This window comes from Elgaria multicarinata, chromosome 2 (genome assembly GCF_023053635.1).
Source record: "Elgaria multicarinata webbii isolate HBS135686 ecotype San Diego chromosome 2, rElgMul1.1.pri, whole genome shotgun sequence".
Taxonomy (NCBI): domain Eukaryota; kingdom Metazoa; phylum Chordata; class Lepidosauria; order Squamata; family Anguidae; genus Elgaria; species Elgaria multicarinata.
In genome coordinates, this window is record NC_086172.1 from 44,202,498 (window position 1) to 44,219,292 (window position 16,795).

At 41.9% G+C, this 16,795-nt stretch overlaps 2 protein-coding genes across 2 annotated transcripts in view; one reads left to right on the plus strand and one right to left on the minus strand.

Moving 5' to 3' along the window:
- Nucleotides 1–4,659: 4,659 nt before the first annotated feature.
- Nucleotides 4,660–11,086, minus strand: LOC134393563 (retinol dehydrogenase 7-like). The gene is made up of 4 exons (XM_063118612.1): nt 10,788–11,086; nt 8,467–8,725; nt 6,583–6,746; nt 4,660–4,916 (listed from the first exon to the last, which is right to left on the minus strand). Exons 1-4 carry the CDS (start codon nt 11,077–11,079, stop codon nt 4,660–4,662), a joined length of 972 nt encoding a protein of 323 aa, XP_062974682.1. The 5' UTR covers nt 11,080–11,086.
- A 293-nt stretch (nt 11,087–11,379) lies between these two features.
- Nucleotides 11,380–16,795, plus strand: part of ABCB11 (ATP binding cassette subfamily B member 11) — a 120,155-nt gene continuing 114,739 nt past the window's right edge. The window contains exon 1 of the mRNA XM_063116428.1: nt 11,380–11,624. The gene's annotated coding sequence lies outside the window, so the exon portion shown is untranslated. The remainder of the gene's footprint in view (nt 11,625–16,795) is intronic.

Below are 16,795 nucleotides of genomic sequence, written 5' to 3' on the forward strand. Positions count from 1 at the left end.
TGTGTGTGCCATAGCATTCAAACAATGCTGGTATGCTTTAAAATGAGCCTTCTTGTCTCTAACCTTTTTTTTTTTTTCCAGATGAACATTTTTGATATTTGTTGACTATTTATTTCCTGAAGTGGGCAATAATAGAAAGGGAACCAATTTTTATTGATACAGCCTTGTACTATGCATCTTGTTAGTTTTACTACCGGTTAACTGGTTTAGTAGGCATAATTTGAACCCTTTAAAGAAAGTCTTTGTGCCACTCCAGGAATGTATAGTCTGAAGCTGTTATTTAGTGTTCCTGGCCTAGCTATTCATTTAATTCCAGCTCTAAATTTAGAATGAATGAGACTTCTGCTGTTTGGTGTTTAGAAACAACAACAAAAAAACACCTGAATTCTCAAACTTAAGTGCTATCCCTCTTTTAATATGGTTTTATGATATGTACTTTGATTAGAAATGAAAACTGGAACATGCTGCTGCTGAATAAATCTAATGTGTGTTTTATCATTTGTCTGTGTTTTATAATGCATTGAATCTAGTTTGATGACCCCTAAGCTGACTTAACCTACACAGCTCTAAGGAGGGGCGGGGGGAGTGAAATGAATAGCTTGTCAATAACAGTAATAATAATACAGAGCATTAAATAAATAATTTTGATAAAAGCACAGCTCCAAAGATGCCTCTCTGATTTGAACTGGCAGTTGACCAAACAATGCATTTAAACTGATTTGCTCAGTAGGGGCAAGTTTACATGATAGTTTTAACTGGCTAGGAAGTCAGAAACATTTGTAGTATTTCAGTGGCTATTAAGGACACAAACTTATACACGTTTAGACAGAAAAATGTCCCACAACTCCCAGCATTCACCAACCAGCCATGCTGGGAGTTGTAAGACTTTTTTCCTGTCTAAACTTGCTTAGGATTGCACCCTCCTGCTGTTCATATAAATACCAATTTAATGTTAGAGATACAAATACAGAATGGGAACTTAAAGTGCAATCCTATGCAAGTTCACTTAATCAACGGTGCTTATTTGCCAGAATGCCTACTTAGGTTTGCAGCCTTAATTTTCAGTCAAAGAATTTCAAGGAAATGTATTTCTGTTTCACCATGTGTGAGTGCATTTATAAGGACAAATCAGCCACTCAAAAATCACTGGGATTTTTCTTCTCATATGGCAAACTTCTCAATCTGTCTGTCTCTAATCTTAATGAATGTGTAAACTAATTATTATTATTATTATTATTATTATTATTATTATTATTATTATTATTATTATTTAACTTACTCCCCTAAGTTATTGTTGTAGAAGTCATTTCAGAAATGCTTAACAAGAGGAAACTCTTCAACCACTTAGTTTGGACCCTACTGGATTATTGACCGCGAGTTGTAGATTCATGGCAGAGACCGAACCAGCCTTTAGAGGGTGGTGATGGTGGACATACTTCACAAATGACTCAAACGTGTTTTCATTTCTGAGGAAGTATGGTACATGGTTGTCCTTTATCATGAGATGTCACCAGGAAGCAGAGATTTGTCACAGTGCCCATCGAAGCTGTAGCTGCTACTTTATATGCACTTCCTTAGGCCAAGTACTGAAGCCTTATCAGCTGCCACTGGCATATGGAACAACAACTGGTCAGTTGCAAATCAGTATGACTTGGGTCTATTGCTATTTCCTGTTCCCTGCCTCCTTTAGACCCCTACTAGCAATTGCTTGAGGGCCAGATCATTAGAAGGGATGCAGTCTCCTCTGTATTCCCCATTCCGTCACTGTCTCTCCATTGCACACTACAAGGAAGCCAAAGCCTGAGATGTTTCTATTCGTACTCTTGCTGTAAGATAGCTCAGAGTGTGATGCACAGTCGTGAAGTGGAGCCAGGGCTTGATTAGCAAGGACAACAACATCATGTGCCACCTCCCTCGGATTCCCCTGTTTTCTCTAAGCTTAGCTCCAATCTTCACTGGAGCTGGGGGGGAAATAAATTTTCCCAACAACAAATGTGTGGTGTGTGTATGTGTCTGAGTATACTATCTGTCATCTATACCACACACCCATAGATAGATGATAGATAGGGTTCAAAACAGCTGTCAGCATTTTTTGACTCTTTGGGGGCATGACTATGGGGACTCTCATCATGAGCACTTGCACTTCAAAATTTACCACTTACACCACTGGTGATGCATGAGCTCCCAGTACAGAAAAAAGTCCTGCATGTCACTGTTGGGGAGGATGGTGATGTTAAAGCTTTTGCTTTGCACATTAAACTAGAAATGCAAAATAATGGCCTCATTCAGAAGACACCTTAAACCACGGCTTTAACCATGGTGATTAAGCTAGAAAGCCAGGCTGTGTTCAGAAGACACCTTAAATCATGGCTTTAACCACAGTGAATAAGGCTTTTTGCCTTAGTCACCATGGTTAAAGCCATGGTTTAAGGTGTCTTCTGAACACAGCCTGGCTTTTTGCCTTAGTCACCATGGTTAAAGCCATGGTTTAAGGTATCTTCTGAACGGGGCCAATGTGTGACTCCTTTGCCCTTCTTCTCCCTCTTCTGCTTCCTGTAATATACAAAGTGGAACCTTGGGCGCATCCTCCATGTTGAGATGTATGGGGTCTCCTGCCCCACCACCGCTATTTCTCTGAACAAACATATTCTTGGATGCGTTCTTGAGCATCCATCTCTTGCACTTAAGACAATTACATTTGGCTGTAAGACTTATTTTTTCATCTGGCTGATTAATGAACTTTCTGGCCGTATACGAAAGGTGGGTAGTGCGTCTGTTGTTGCAACAATGCTCTGATGTTGCCTTTAAAAAACGTTCTTTCAACTGTGATGACCTGGCCCTGGCGGAAGGTTATCAACCCGCTCAGATTGGAAATTTTTTCTTGATAGGAAGTTCAGTTGAGGTATCTTTAAAGGCCTTTAAAAGAAAGCTCATTTCAGTATGTTGAGTCCTGCTTGGCATTCCCACTACTGTATTGACCTGTTCCATGGCTGGATGGGTAAACTTAATTGAACCAGCTACTAATGATTAATCAGCAAACCTTAAGCAAATAAAACCTTTATCCTCTCTCTTTTCAAAGCCAAGAAATTGCCAGCAGAAAAACAAAAGGGGAGCCCAGCATGATTACTCTTAATTTGTGCCAGGGCTCAGCTTCACCTCTTGAATGTGTGAAGTAAGGCTGGTCAACAGCGCCTCTGAGAACATGCAGAATGCATGTCTTTCGCCACTGAGCTGCTCTCTTTTTATTTATTTAGATTCGTACCCTCCGCACAGTCTTCAAAGCAGCTTATAATGAAAACCCTGTATAAAGGATAACCACAGAAAGTTAGGAATATGTATGTCTTGTAAGCCTCTTGTGATACATTAGATGACCTGATTAACAACAGTGCAATCCTATACATGTCTACTCAAAAGCGAGCTGCATTGAATTACATGCAAAGGAAAGGGGGGACAGAATGGCAGAGACTTCCATGAGCTGAAGCTCATTTCTCTGATGCAGTGAGATTATCCACAGGGGAAGACTGTAAATAGTGATGAAGCCATGAAACCTGAAAGGAACAGTCTGTGACACTTCTAGGAAAACACAAATGTTATACGATATGCAAAGCTAAGGAGCTTGTATCACCATCATCATTAGGATCATCAAAAGAATTTTTAACTTACCGTTTGTTTTATTTTTAATGATATGATCAATGCAGTATTTTAAAATAGCCTTTTCTCATATTTTAGTTGCTTGGACATTTATCTTATCTTTTAACATTATTTTAATGATTGCTGCTGCTTTTAAAACTTTAAAACTTAACAAACTTAACACTTGTTTTATTTTTAATGATATGATCAATGCAGTATTTTAAAATAGTATTTTCTCATATTTTAGCTGCTTAGATATTTATTCCATCTTTTAAAATTATTTTAAAAGATTGCTGCTGCTTTTAAAACTTAAAACAAATATTTTAATGAATTTCAATTGTTTTATTGTATTTGCTTTTATTACCGTATTTCTTCGATTGTAAGACGCCATTGATTGTAAGACGCACACTAATTTCAGTACCACCAGCAGAAAAAAAGCTTTGATTCTAAGAATAATAATTGTACCCGCGATTCTAAGACGCACCCCGTTTTTAGAAATGTTTATATGGGGAGGGGGAAGTGTGTCTTAGAATCAAAGAAATACGGTATGTATCTTGCCCTGAGAGCTTTGGCTAGAATGTGGTGCAGTGTCTACATATTGGCCTGGGACTCAGGAGTCATCAGTTCAGTTTCCCACTCGTCTATGAAACTCTCTGGGTGACTTTGGGCCAGTGACTGTCTCTCTGATTAACCTACCTCACAGGGTTGTTGGGAGGATAAAATGGAGAGGAGGATAAGGAGGATGTAAGCCTCCTTGGGTTCTGGCAAGAGGAAAACAGGCAGGCTATAATACTACTAATAGTATTACTATTATACTATTAGTATTAGTATTACTATTATACTATAATACTACTAATAGTATTACTATAGTAATACTAATAGTTTTCTGAGGGTAAATACTATTACTAGAACTATTAATAGTAATAATAGGTTTCTGAGGAGAAATCATAACTGGGCATATGTTCAGAAGAGGCTTAGGAGAACACCACATGAACAGCAATTTATTTAAAAACATTGGCACATCTAGTGTCAAACATCAATTTGAAACCTGGATGCTGGATTACTACTACTGCCTCTTGGTAATGGAAAAAGCATTCTCAGTATCATATCGGACAGAAATGTCGGGGCGTAGGAGAGTGGAAGCCACAACAGCTTTGCATCGTATCCAGCTCCGTAGCGCGTCCTTGGATAAATTGCCGTCAAGGCATGTTCCATACATTTTGTGACCTTAGAAATGTCAGAATCGCATAGCCTTTTCATGGATAATCTTTGCATCTTTAGATCTGCCAGACCGATAAAGAGGATGTCAAATATAGTGAATTTCAAGGAAAACTCATCAATACATTATCCTGATCAAGTAGCAACACAAACATGTACGCACGCACACACATGAGTTAGTTATGGCTGTTCGTTGCTTATAAAATCCAGTAGCCCATCATATTTCTCACAGCAGCCAAGCCTGTATAAAATACATCATAAAAGCCTATTACCCGAATCTTCTATTTACAAATTGCAATTCCTTTGAGCCATCTGTGTGCCTGTTTCTCTTCATGTGTCCTCTGGCATGTCTGTTTTGTTAAAAGTGTCCTAGAGACACCATTGTCAAGATGTGCCTTGCCTTTTCTTGTTCTTCAAACAAGACTGACTGGATGAGAATGGGGAGTCTGTTTTGAGCCCTGAAGAAGGTTCTGATTCAAGAAGACTTGGCTTGATGTGGTGTTGCAGGGTTAGGGGCTGGATCTAACTAGGCCCTGCAACACCGCTGATTCCATTTCACCCCTGTGAATTCTGTTCTGCAAGTGGTGCCTCAGATTTAGTGTTTCTGGAAGCAACTGGAAATCCTCATTTCTGGACTAGGTCAGGTCAGCAGAGCTCACATAACAGAGTTCCACCAACCTGTCCTAACCCAGAAACAAGCATTTTCACTCATTTTGGAACTTCTTGTAAGAAATGGTAAATCTCTGTTGGGCAAGCGGTGGGTCCCGGTAGTGCAACGGAATCGGCGGGTAGGGCCACTTGTACAACAGTCCTATTGGATACTGCCCTATATCTTCAAAGTAATGTGTAGCTTGGCCCTAAGATACTTTGATTCCATGGTATCCTCCTGTGCCCTGCTCATTGTAATCCAATATAAGGGACCTCATATACAATTTGAGATGTGGCCCGTGATGTTTGAATAAATGACAGTAAATGAACTTAAAAACCTCTGCCGAAGTCTCCCTAGCTCTGTCCTGAAGAACATAGGGAAGCTGCCTCATACCAGGTTAGGCTATTTGTCCATCTGGCCCAGCATTGGCTACTCAGCATTGGCTCTCCATGGTCTCAGGCAGGAGGCTTTCTCATCACTTGGTACCCAAGATCCCCTTAGCTGGAGATGCTGTCGATTGGACCTGGGACTTTCTGCCTGTAAAGCAGATGTTCTGCCACTGAACCATGGTCCCTTCCCATCAGAAGAAATGTCAGTTTTCCATGACTTCTCTCCCCCCCCCCTTCATAGTTATTTTTGTAATCACTGTGTAGGGCAGGGGTGGCCCTCCAGATGTTTTGACATGTGGCTTCCATCATCCCTCGCCATTGTCTATGCTGGCTAAGGCTGATGGGGGTCATAGGCCAAAATATCTGGAGAGCCACAGGTTTCCCACCCTTGCCATAGGGAAAGCAATTTGCAATGCCATCTTTTATAAAAGTCCAGTACACATGGGCCAGTTAACCAATGTCAACTCAATCAGTGCAATGACTCTGGGGAGTTTTTCCAGTCACATCACCATGAAAAAAATTAACCTTATCCTTCCCAGCAATGAGCTGATAAAAAGTCATGCCACAGAATCCAAAAGTTTCATGTGGATCGGAATGCAGAGAATCTTTGCAAAAATCAGCACATCACTGACAGGATGGCCGGGCAGTGCATGTGTAAAACCATTCCTAAGATTGATGCTGGGTTTTTACACTTACATTTAACTAAATATTCATCTCCATACGAATCTCTGACCTCTGGAGTCAGTTGGTTCCATAGTCTTATTAGGTCTCTCTCAATGAATTTTAAATTCGTCACTCCTGTCTTAAAGAATCCTGGTTCGATAATGCTCACCTTTACACCAAAATGATGCATGTCTCTTCTAGAAGAAAAAGAGAAAATTTTAATCTGCTGGGGTCATTTTCATCAGTCCAAGGGCATGAGCAGTCCACCAGCGCTCATCAACTTGCACTAGTGGGAATGAGCGCTAGCATGACAAGAAATTTTTGTTTCAAACAGCAACCATGGTAAACTAGCCTAAACGGGTGTTTCCAGACTTGTTCCATTCCAGAAGTGCTTGTTTGGGCTAATTTTTTATTGCTTCAGCAAGTGCTTCCTTCCCAGTGTACTAACAGTCATTCATGCTAGCACAACAAGACCATCACATCCCGCCCCTAGTCTTTCAGTGATCTTTAAATAATACCTAAGGGAAAGGCTCATTAAGGTCTCAGAGATCTAGAAATGTACTGTATGCTTTCTCATAGCATGTTGCCATCGGGCTGTTTGCTACTGAACAAAAAGAAACTGCTGGAAAGAAGAGTGCACAGTTCAGCAATTGGATCAAGCAGAACGCAGCAACAGTATATTGTGGGCTCATTTTATAGCTTGTTGCTTTGGAAGGTTGTGTAATTGGGCCTACCTGTAGAATCATAGAGTTGGAGAGGCCTTTGTAGGCCAACTGGTCCAGCCGCCCTGCTTGATGCAGGAAATCCAGAGCTAAAGCATCCCCAATAGATCATTCTCCAACCTCTGCTTGAAGATTTCCAGTGAGGGAGAGCCCACCATGCCTCTAGGTAATTGGTTCCATTGTCCATCAGTTCTTACCATCAAGATATTCCTCCTAATCTTCAACCAAAATCCACCCTCCTGTAATTTAAGCCTTCTGCCCACTAGTCGTGCCCTCTGATGTTCTGAAAACAAGTCTTTGCCCTCTTTTATGTGACAAGCTTTAGCTTTATGTTCTCCCCAGTCATCACCACCACATGGGTCAATCTACCCATTTGGGAAATGCCATAATATAATCCTCTTTGAACTGTTCCACTTATAAAATGTGTGTGTATATATATATATATATATATATATATATATATATATATATATATCAAGCAAATGGGATGGAAGGAAAGCTACACCTCAGCATAGTCTCATATACCCCTACACATCCAAGATGACACCACAAGATGTGGTGATGGCCACCAATTTGGATGTTTTTAAAAGGGGGTTGGATAAATTCCTGGAGGAGAAGGCTATCAATGGCTGCTAGCCCTGATGGCTATGTGTTACCTCCAATATCAGAGAAAGTAAGCCTATTTACAACTAGTTGTTGGGGAACACGGGCAGGACGGTGCTGTTGCACCATGTCCAGCTTTTGGGACCCTGGTTGATAGTTGGTTGGACTAGATGGATCACTCTGTAAACAGAGTGCCAGACTAGATGGACCCTTGGTCTCATCCAGCATGGCTCTTCATATGTTCTTATGTTCACCCTTGCAGAAGATTCTACTGAAAGCCCTATAAATGTTCTTGACTTAAGCCTATTCATACTATAGCTGTGAGGAATCCGCCTCCACAGTAATCCTACAATTGGCTTTTATAAAAAAAAACCCAGAGTGGGCACCTTTGAGAGGTCTGGAGGCCTGGGTGGGGGAGCAGGGAGGGGTACATGTTGCCCACCTCTGATATAAACAGTTGGTTGTCCTGATTCTCTTCCATGGCAACCAAAATTCCCTTTGGATCAGGCCAACCTGAGCTGCAGACATTAGTAGAAGTGATCACAGAGACATTAATCTAAAATCCATGACCCATAAATGTGCAGTGACTCACCGCAAACTGTCAGAGAAGGCCTCCACTCCCCACTTTGACACACAATAGCCACCACCTATAAATGCCAGTCGACCCAGAACACTCGATACATTGACTAACCTTCCTTTAGATTTTTTCAGAAGTGGGAGGAGCTTCAACGTAATCTCAATTAGTCCCATTAGATTGACATCCAGGGTTGTGTGGAAATCTTCAAGTTGCATCCAGTCAGTGGGGGCCATGGGCATAGATCTTCCAGCATTATTTACCAAGCCATACAGTCCTATTGAGTATTTTAGAAATAACTATTTTGTTGTCAGTGAGCATCAAACAGATACCAGAGAATGAATGGGTCATGTAGGCCTGGAGACCTATTCTGCTCTCAGAATGTTACAACGTAAATTTAACGACCATAAGAAGAGTCCTGTGTGTAATTTCAAACAGTGCATATACTTACTAACATAAGTAAATAATAATAATAAAATATATAGTTTAGGCAATATCATTTATCTTTACATTTAAACCGATTTAAAGGTTTGTATAATTTTCAAAAACTGAGATGAACTTGTGAAAAATTAAGGAAATCTAAAGGGCCAGGGCCTCAGATTGCCTCAAGGTAGTCACTAGGGCAGCACCAAAATTTCACGCTCATGGAAATTCTTGGGACAAAGAGGGAGGGGGAAATAGCACACCCCCATTGCTTACTTGTTTGTGGGTGGGTGTGGGGGTTACTGTTGTTGTTTGCTGCCCATTCACAGTTGCTTCTTTTCATGCAGCTTCAATGCAAATCAAAAACAAAAAACCAGGGTTCTCTCTGAAGCAATGACCCCTGATCAGGAAAATAGGCATTTTGATAACATCAATCATCAGGCAACCAATAAGATTTGGCTTCATGAGAATGTCATAAAGTCAACTCAGAGTGAGAGCATGACACATTCCTCCAATTCTGAATAAGCATCTTCTTAATAGCATGTACTACAGCCCAGATGTGGACAGAAGATAGATCTAGATCTACTGGGAGATCTGCGCATGATCCGCAGTAGATCACCGTGGATTTCCAACTCTCAAATGTTTAACAATAGAAACAACAAAATGACTCCCCACATCCTACATTACAGTGAAATGAAGAAAGCTTGAGGTAATCAGGAATGGGTTTTTGTGTAGAAGGACTTTGAGCCCCATTCAGTTCTGGGAGTCAAAATATATTCCTGGGCTCAAAATTCTTTAATTCTAAGTAAATGACTTTTGCACCAAGTGCCAGTTAGTAGATCTCAGGTTTCTAGAAAAAACCCAAAGTAGATCTTGTAAGCCTGAGGTCTGCTCACTCTGCTGTAGCCAGTCAGATTTGGCTACATTACGGCACCACAAAGCCAAATCAGAGTGAGGTTATTTTTCCTTCCCTCACTCAAATGGGGCAACGTTTTTGCCTTGTTTTACAGACAACCCCCCTCAGATAATTGCCCAACTGCCTCATGCTTTTTGTAGGAAGTGACATTTCTTTTTCTGCTTTCTAATTGTGCCTCCTATTTCATCTCAGCTCTTATATTCAATTCCATAGTAATCCTAAATTGTGGGAGAGGGTGGAAGTAAAATTCTCTGTCATGGTGGAGCTACCATGGTGGAAGTCAACGTAGCTTTTTCTTTTTGTTCCCTCCTGCTCTGTAGTTTGTTTTTCAAAAATCCCTCTTGTTGACCCCAGTGGGAGGGAAAATAATTATGCCAGCTCCAGGCGGGTGCAGTTTGGGGACCCACATAGGGATCCAAAGCCATCTCAAACACTTTCCCTAAACACCCTATTTTGGGTTGCCAGCAAGAATACCACCAGCATTACTTCTAGCCCATGGAGACTTTTGAGGGTGTACCAGGGGGTGGGGGTGGGGCTCCATCTAAAATTATTTCTAGGCCACTTTTAAAGATGGAACACTCTGTGGGGCAGAAGTGCCATCCCAACAGTCAACATCTTTGGTGGAGTAGACCTTCCATTGCATCCAGTGGTTGGTCAGCTGAGCTTCAGCAGTGGTTTGGATAACTCTGCCAATGTGCAGTGCACCTCACAAATATTTTTGTGAACCAAATGTCACTTAAGGTGACATTCTCTCCCTTAATAAATATGAGATGAAGAAGTTCTCATTTTACCACATCCTGAAAAACAAGCATGTTTGAGGATGTGGTACTTTGTAATTTCCCCATAAAAGGATGTTTCCACAAGACTCGGTGGTTATTGTATTTGCTTATCTTTCTTTGTGAAGTGCTCTGTACCTAAAATATGTCTTCTGAAAGCAATGCTATGTTTTATCAGCCTGTTATGTGCAGAAATTCCTGCATGGCACAGTGATGTCACTTACCGAGACTTTCTGTTTCTGCTCTCACAAACTTCACAGCCTTGTCAATACTACAAGGGTCAGTTAAATTGAGCACCACAGTTTTCAGGGACCGGGAAGTGTAGGCCAGAAGTTGCTGACTTCCTTCCTCTGAGAGACAGGCCGCAATGATGCGGAATCCTTTCTTGTCAAGGTGTTTAACCAGGGCATGGCCAAAGCCGCTGTCGCATCCAGTTATGAAGATATACCTTCCTCTCAGGTTTTTTTCTTTCATGCGGTCTCTGACAGACCAGCAAATGATGATGATCAGAAACATAGCCAGAATTACTGTCAGGCGTCCATCTGAAAGCAAGTGCAGTAAACAAAATAATGACAGATATATTATGCATTTACCAAATGTGTTCCCTGTTTCCTTCAATCTGGGTACTTGAAAGAGGCATTTGTGTCTCATTTCATCTTCATTTGGCCTTCTTGTAAATAAAAATTGGCAGCGAGAGACTTTGGCACAACCCAAATGGTATCCACCAACAACACGCTTTGGATGTAATTTCTCTAGAGCTTCTCAATAGCTCTCCGTTGTTTTCAAAATGTATCTGCTCTGCACTGGCCACTTCCTGCAGTCTGAAAACAACTCTTCAGGCATGAAAAGGGATCTTAATTAGTAGTACAGAGCCTGTTATTATTCAAAGCACTGAGGAGAGTGGGAGAGGGACTGGAAGGGAAGGCAGATGGAAGGAAGGAAGATAGCTCTCAAGGCCTCCTGAGAACTACAGTATGTTCTTTATGTTACTACCCACAATGCCGTTCTGCAATGGAACTGGATCATACCTCTGAACAGACAGCAAATGCTGGGTCCTTCTGGTTAGTGATGACCGCTTTGCCATGTCCTTTGTAAACTAACAGCCTGTTGTCATCCATATTTTGCCTTTTCAGCAAGATAGAATAGATTCAGTATAGATATTCTCTCTGTCTTTCTGTCTTTCACTAATTTCATCAAAATTATCATGTTGTTTATGCAGCAAATTATGCCAAACAGGTTCTCCAGATGACTTTGTATATGAAGTAGAAATAGATGGAACTTGTCATTTTGGGGTTCTTTCAGTTTCTCGTTTTTCCAATCTTAAGTCCAGTTTGTTCCAAATTTAGACAATTTTTAAAAAGAAGTTTGCATGAAAATTCATAAGCATTTTTGTGCATATGTATCCTAATCAATTCAATTTTTTTGCCTAATATATACATTTTGCAGAAGTCATTTCCCTAATATCATGCATTTCTGAACATTATTTCTCCAAATATCTGTATTTTGTTCACATGTTTGATTGGAGAATTCCACTAAAAAATTTGGAGAACTGCAGATTTTGAAATATAACTGAGTTTCAGTTCACATAGTGGTTCAAAAGTGCAAAATTAGGACAAACTTCTTCCCTATCTCTAATACAAAGAATGGAAAACTTTATCCAAAACACCAAGTTTAGAGATGGTCACATCATCATTGCCCAGAGCACAGAGTTGTATCCCTTTCAAATGCAAATGCCCTGGCTGTTATGATTCCAAAAGCCACCAGACTAGACAGGAGATCGAGTCATTAGAAAATTATATAGGAGGAAGGAATCTTTGTTGAGATCTTTTCTTCTCCTGAGCTCTTCACACTATTCCTCTTCCAGAGGCACATTGGAAGGAACTAAGGGCAGGGTAGACAAATTTCAGACTTGCAGGATTTATACTGGAACGCCAAGATCCACTAACCAGAGTCTGGTACAAAAGACACATACTTGGGATTAAAGTATTCTGAGGCCAGGATTCTCTTTTTAGTACCAGAACTGAACAGAGCCCAGTCTTACCATACAAAAAACAACTCAGGTCATGACTAGACAGGGCAATATCGTGGTGATCGTCCCGGGATTGTCCCTGTACGTCTACATAACATACAGGGCATCCTGGGAGCAGGGAGGGATGATCACTCCCTTGGCCTGGGATATTGCCCTACAGTTTAATTCTGATTTTTCGGTGGTCTCAGGATGATCCCAAGACCGCAGAACGTGTGGTCTGCTGTCCCGTTTTCATCCCTACTCCTCGCGAGTAACCGCGAGGACCCGGGAATGGGGCACGGAGCTCCTCAGGAGCTCTGTGCCCATCGGGGGTAGGGTAGGGTGGGGTGGAATGAGCAGGAGGTTTGTGTTTTTTAAAAAAACTTACGTTTTGCGGAGGAGCGCTGCTGTGCTCTTTTCCTCCTGGGATGTCCTCTTCCTCCTGGGATGTCGCGCACTGCATGTAGACAAGGGCAACGATCTCGCAATCATAAAATCACGAGATCGTTGCCCTCCACCCTCCTCGTCTAGCCATGTCCACAATGACTCCTGATTATTTCCACTGGCCCCAATGCTTCACCAGCTTTCTTCATTTTTGCAGGAGAATTCAGAGCTGATGCGGAATCCTTTTGTTGCAGCTATTGTTAAATAACTTGGGGTCTTTGCCAATCTATTGCAAATTACCCAGATATCTACCAGTAAATCTAGAGCTACCTTCTGCCTGCCCTGACCAATGGCAGGGAGACTGCTTTCTAAAAAGTTCAGTCTCAGCCCAACATAGATTACAAGATGCATTAAAGGAAGGAAGGAATTGCGCCTCTAAGGTAAATGGCCTACTTCTTAGAATAGCTTATATGTTAGCATAAGGAAAATGTGGATCATTTCCCCCATTTTATTTACCCTTTTTGGCTCGTTAGCTTGTCAAAATATAATTCTTGTTGCTTACATTGAAAGCTTAGCATAAGCATGAATTTAGAAAACTTAACTTATTTTTTGTTCGATTTTAAATGTCACAATGCTAAAATGTTTACTTATCACACTACCTTATACTTTTGGGAGGGGAAGAAAAGTCGTCTGTATGGCTACTGGTCATGATGACTACATATTATTTTCCATATCAGAAGCAGTATGCCTCTGAATACCAGTTGTTGGAGAACATGATAGTGAGGGTGGTTTTGCACTCACGTCCTGCTTGTGGGCTTCCCATTGAGGCATTTGTCTGGCTACTGTGGGAACAGAAGGTTGGACTAGATAGGCCTTTGGTCTGATTCAACAGGGCTCTTCAACCCAGAGAAGGAATCCAAAGCGTTTGAATTTTTGGTCCTTAGTCACATAGGAAATGAGTGTATTGCGTTTATATCCAGCCTTTTTTCTTCCAAGGAACCAAAGGCGGCATACATAATAATCCTCCTCCTCTCCATTTTAACCTCACAACAACAATCCTGTCAAGTAGGTTGGGCTGAGAGTCAGTGACTGGCCCAAAGTCACCCAGTGATCCCCCATGTTGAGTGCAGACTAGAACCCAGATCTTCAGACTCCCAGTCCAGCACTCTAGCCACTACACCACTGGCTTTAAGGAGGAGGTTAAATGTGCAGGGCATCTAACTAGGAATACCTCCAGGTCCCCCTGCTGGTGGCAGTGAATAGTGAGGGAATTAAGACAGGGAGAACCTTACTTGTTGGGATCTAGCAACTTGAGATTTCAACTGTCTGAATTTCTACCTGTCAACATAGACAACTTCTTTCAATGAGGTGCCGTGAAATAATATGAATGAGTTGAATCCAGATTTAAATGGATAAACTGTGATGGCGGAAGTGGACTTTCCCGCTCCTTCCTTTCCATGGAAGCCCCTCTGGGCCTCTGAAAGTGCTACCCAGAGACTTAAGGGACCATGCAGAATGGACTGAGCTGTGGTGTGTGTTGGGGAGAGGATCCCCAAAAATCAGGTGGAGGGACATTCCATGAGAGCGACCCTTCTTCTTGCAGAAGGTCCCTTCCTCTTGCAGAAGGCAGATCCTGGATCCAACCCAACAATTGCAGAATGGTGTAGAAATATTTTAAATATTTCAATATAAATCAATAAGGCCAGACAGCCAACAGCAAGTGAGCAGCATGCCAAAAGAACAGCAACCCCCAGGATCAAGGCAGACCTGAAGGCCCTCCTTACAAGGAACATGTGAATATTCAGCCTCATATTTTTGAGATATTCTCCCAACCATCTTACAAGTGCACTCTTTCTTCTGATGCTTGTACTTACACTCTGCAGAGGTGGCTCCCCAAATCATTGTAAGATCAGAACTGTCAATACTCAGCTCGTGTTGGTTTTCAGAATGAACGCTAGCTGGAATTACAATTCTTGAGACTCCTCAGAAGCGTCCGCAGTTATCTCTTTCCTTCTGGCAATCTCAATGTAGACATTACATTGTGATGATTATACACCGACATTTACTGGCACCGCACAGCTTCTTGAGACTGTGTGTCTCTTAATGCTGGTGGCCCCAGCTGACCCTTTTACTGAGGATTAGTCTGATTTATACTCTTAATGCAGGCCTCTGCTACCTCTCTTGCCAACAGGAGGATGGGCGGCTCAAAGCACAACACTGTTTTCAAATGTGAAAATTATCCCACGTTCACGTGTGTGCAGACCTTTCTCTCTGTCGGCAGAGAAAAGACATGAAAAAGTGCAAAGAGATTGTGGCCATTCCATGCACGACATCCCCAAGAAGTAATTGTTCACTACCTGTCTGACAGACATTTGGATGGAACAGTACTTCTACCTGTAATAATGAAAGAGGATGTGTGTTTGGCTGCCCATCTGTTCATCACCACCATAAAGCAAAGACCATGAAACCGAGACGCCTGAAACTTGGCATGCATACTAAGGGAACCCCACAGGTATGCACAGCGGGACTATTTTGGTTTTTAATTGTATAAATTAGGCCCTATCTTCATGGTGCTGAGTTGGCGACACCTTCCCTCCAAACCCTGTGGGTTTTCTTACATAAGGTAGCATCAGGTAATCCCGATGCCAAGGAGGGAGCGCAGGGTTTCTGGCAGTCATCTGGGTCCTGGAGCCACCCCTGCCCTCTTCTTGGTTTCCGGTCACAAATTGCCTGTCGCCTTCCACCAGGACCACCTCCTGGATTGGCCCTGAAGCGACATCAGATGGAGGAAAAGCCGTACTGAGCTAGCTACCACTGAAAAAGTTGGAGTAAGTCCTCGAATTTTTCAATGCACACCTTCGTGGGAAAGCCCTGCAGTGGCTGCGAATCTGTGGCTGCATCATATAACCGACGCAGCTCAGATTCGCAGCCACCGCAGGGCTTTCCCTGTATACAGACAGCCCCTTAAAGTCTGCAATAACATTTTCAGCAACTAGGGGCAGACGTCCCTAATCAGCACATAGCTTTGCAGTCCATGCAGTTTGAAGCAGGGAAGATTAGTAGGCTGAAGGACAGAGTTATATACCTACTGTGGAGGGCAGATGCCCCTCAGAGGAATGGACCTCAGAAACCAGGCACGTTATTTTTCAGAGAAGACAGTGATCCAGTTTATGAATGCAACGTATGCTTTATTTGTCCTTCTCCTGGCTGCACAAACAATACTTCTCCCTCCCTCCCTAATTCTTCCCTAAGGCTTCTTTCGAGAATACTACACACACACACACATACATAGGGCTTCTTACTTCTAGAACTTTCCGTGGCATCAGGTTGGGGAAGGCAAGCACTGGGGAAACTATTCCAATTGAATACATTAGGTTCAGAAGGGACCAAGTATGTATGCAGATACACATAGTTACACACATATACAGAGTCTCACTGAGGTCAGGACTTGGGTCACAAATTCAGGGCCCCACTCAGCACAGTGTGGTGGCAGGAACCCCAATGCAATATGGCTAGTGTACCACATTTTGAAGTGAAATAATGCACATTATTGTCTAAAGACACCCCCCCCCCGGCATAAAAGCATTAAGTTCACAGTCTAAACATAGTTAAGATTTTATATCTATTTATCTATCTAGATATTGATACTGTGAACATCTTAATTTGATTGAGAAATGTATGGCAAACTAGTCAAAACGAATATCCTCCAAAAGAACATCCTGTCTCACCAGTAAAAATCTAGTTTCCTCAGAGCTACACTCAAAGGGACCAAGAAACTGCAACAGAATGGAAATTGCTTAAGCGGAGTGTGAGCTGGCATTGCAACATTCATTCAGCAGG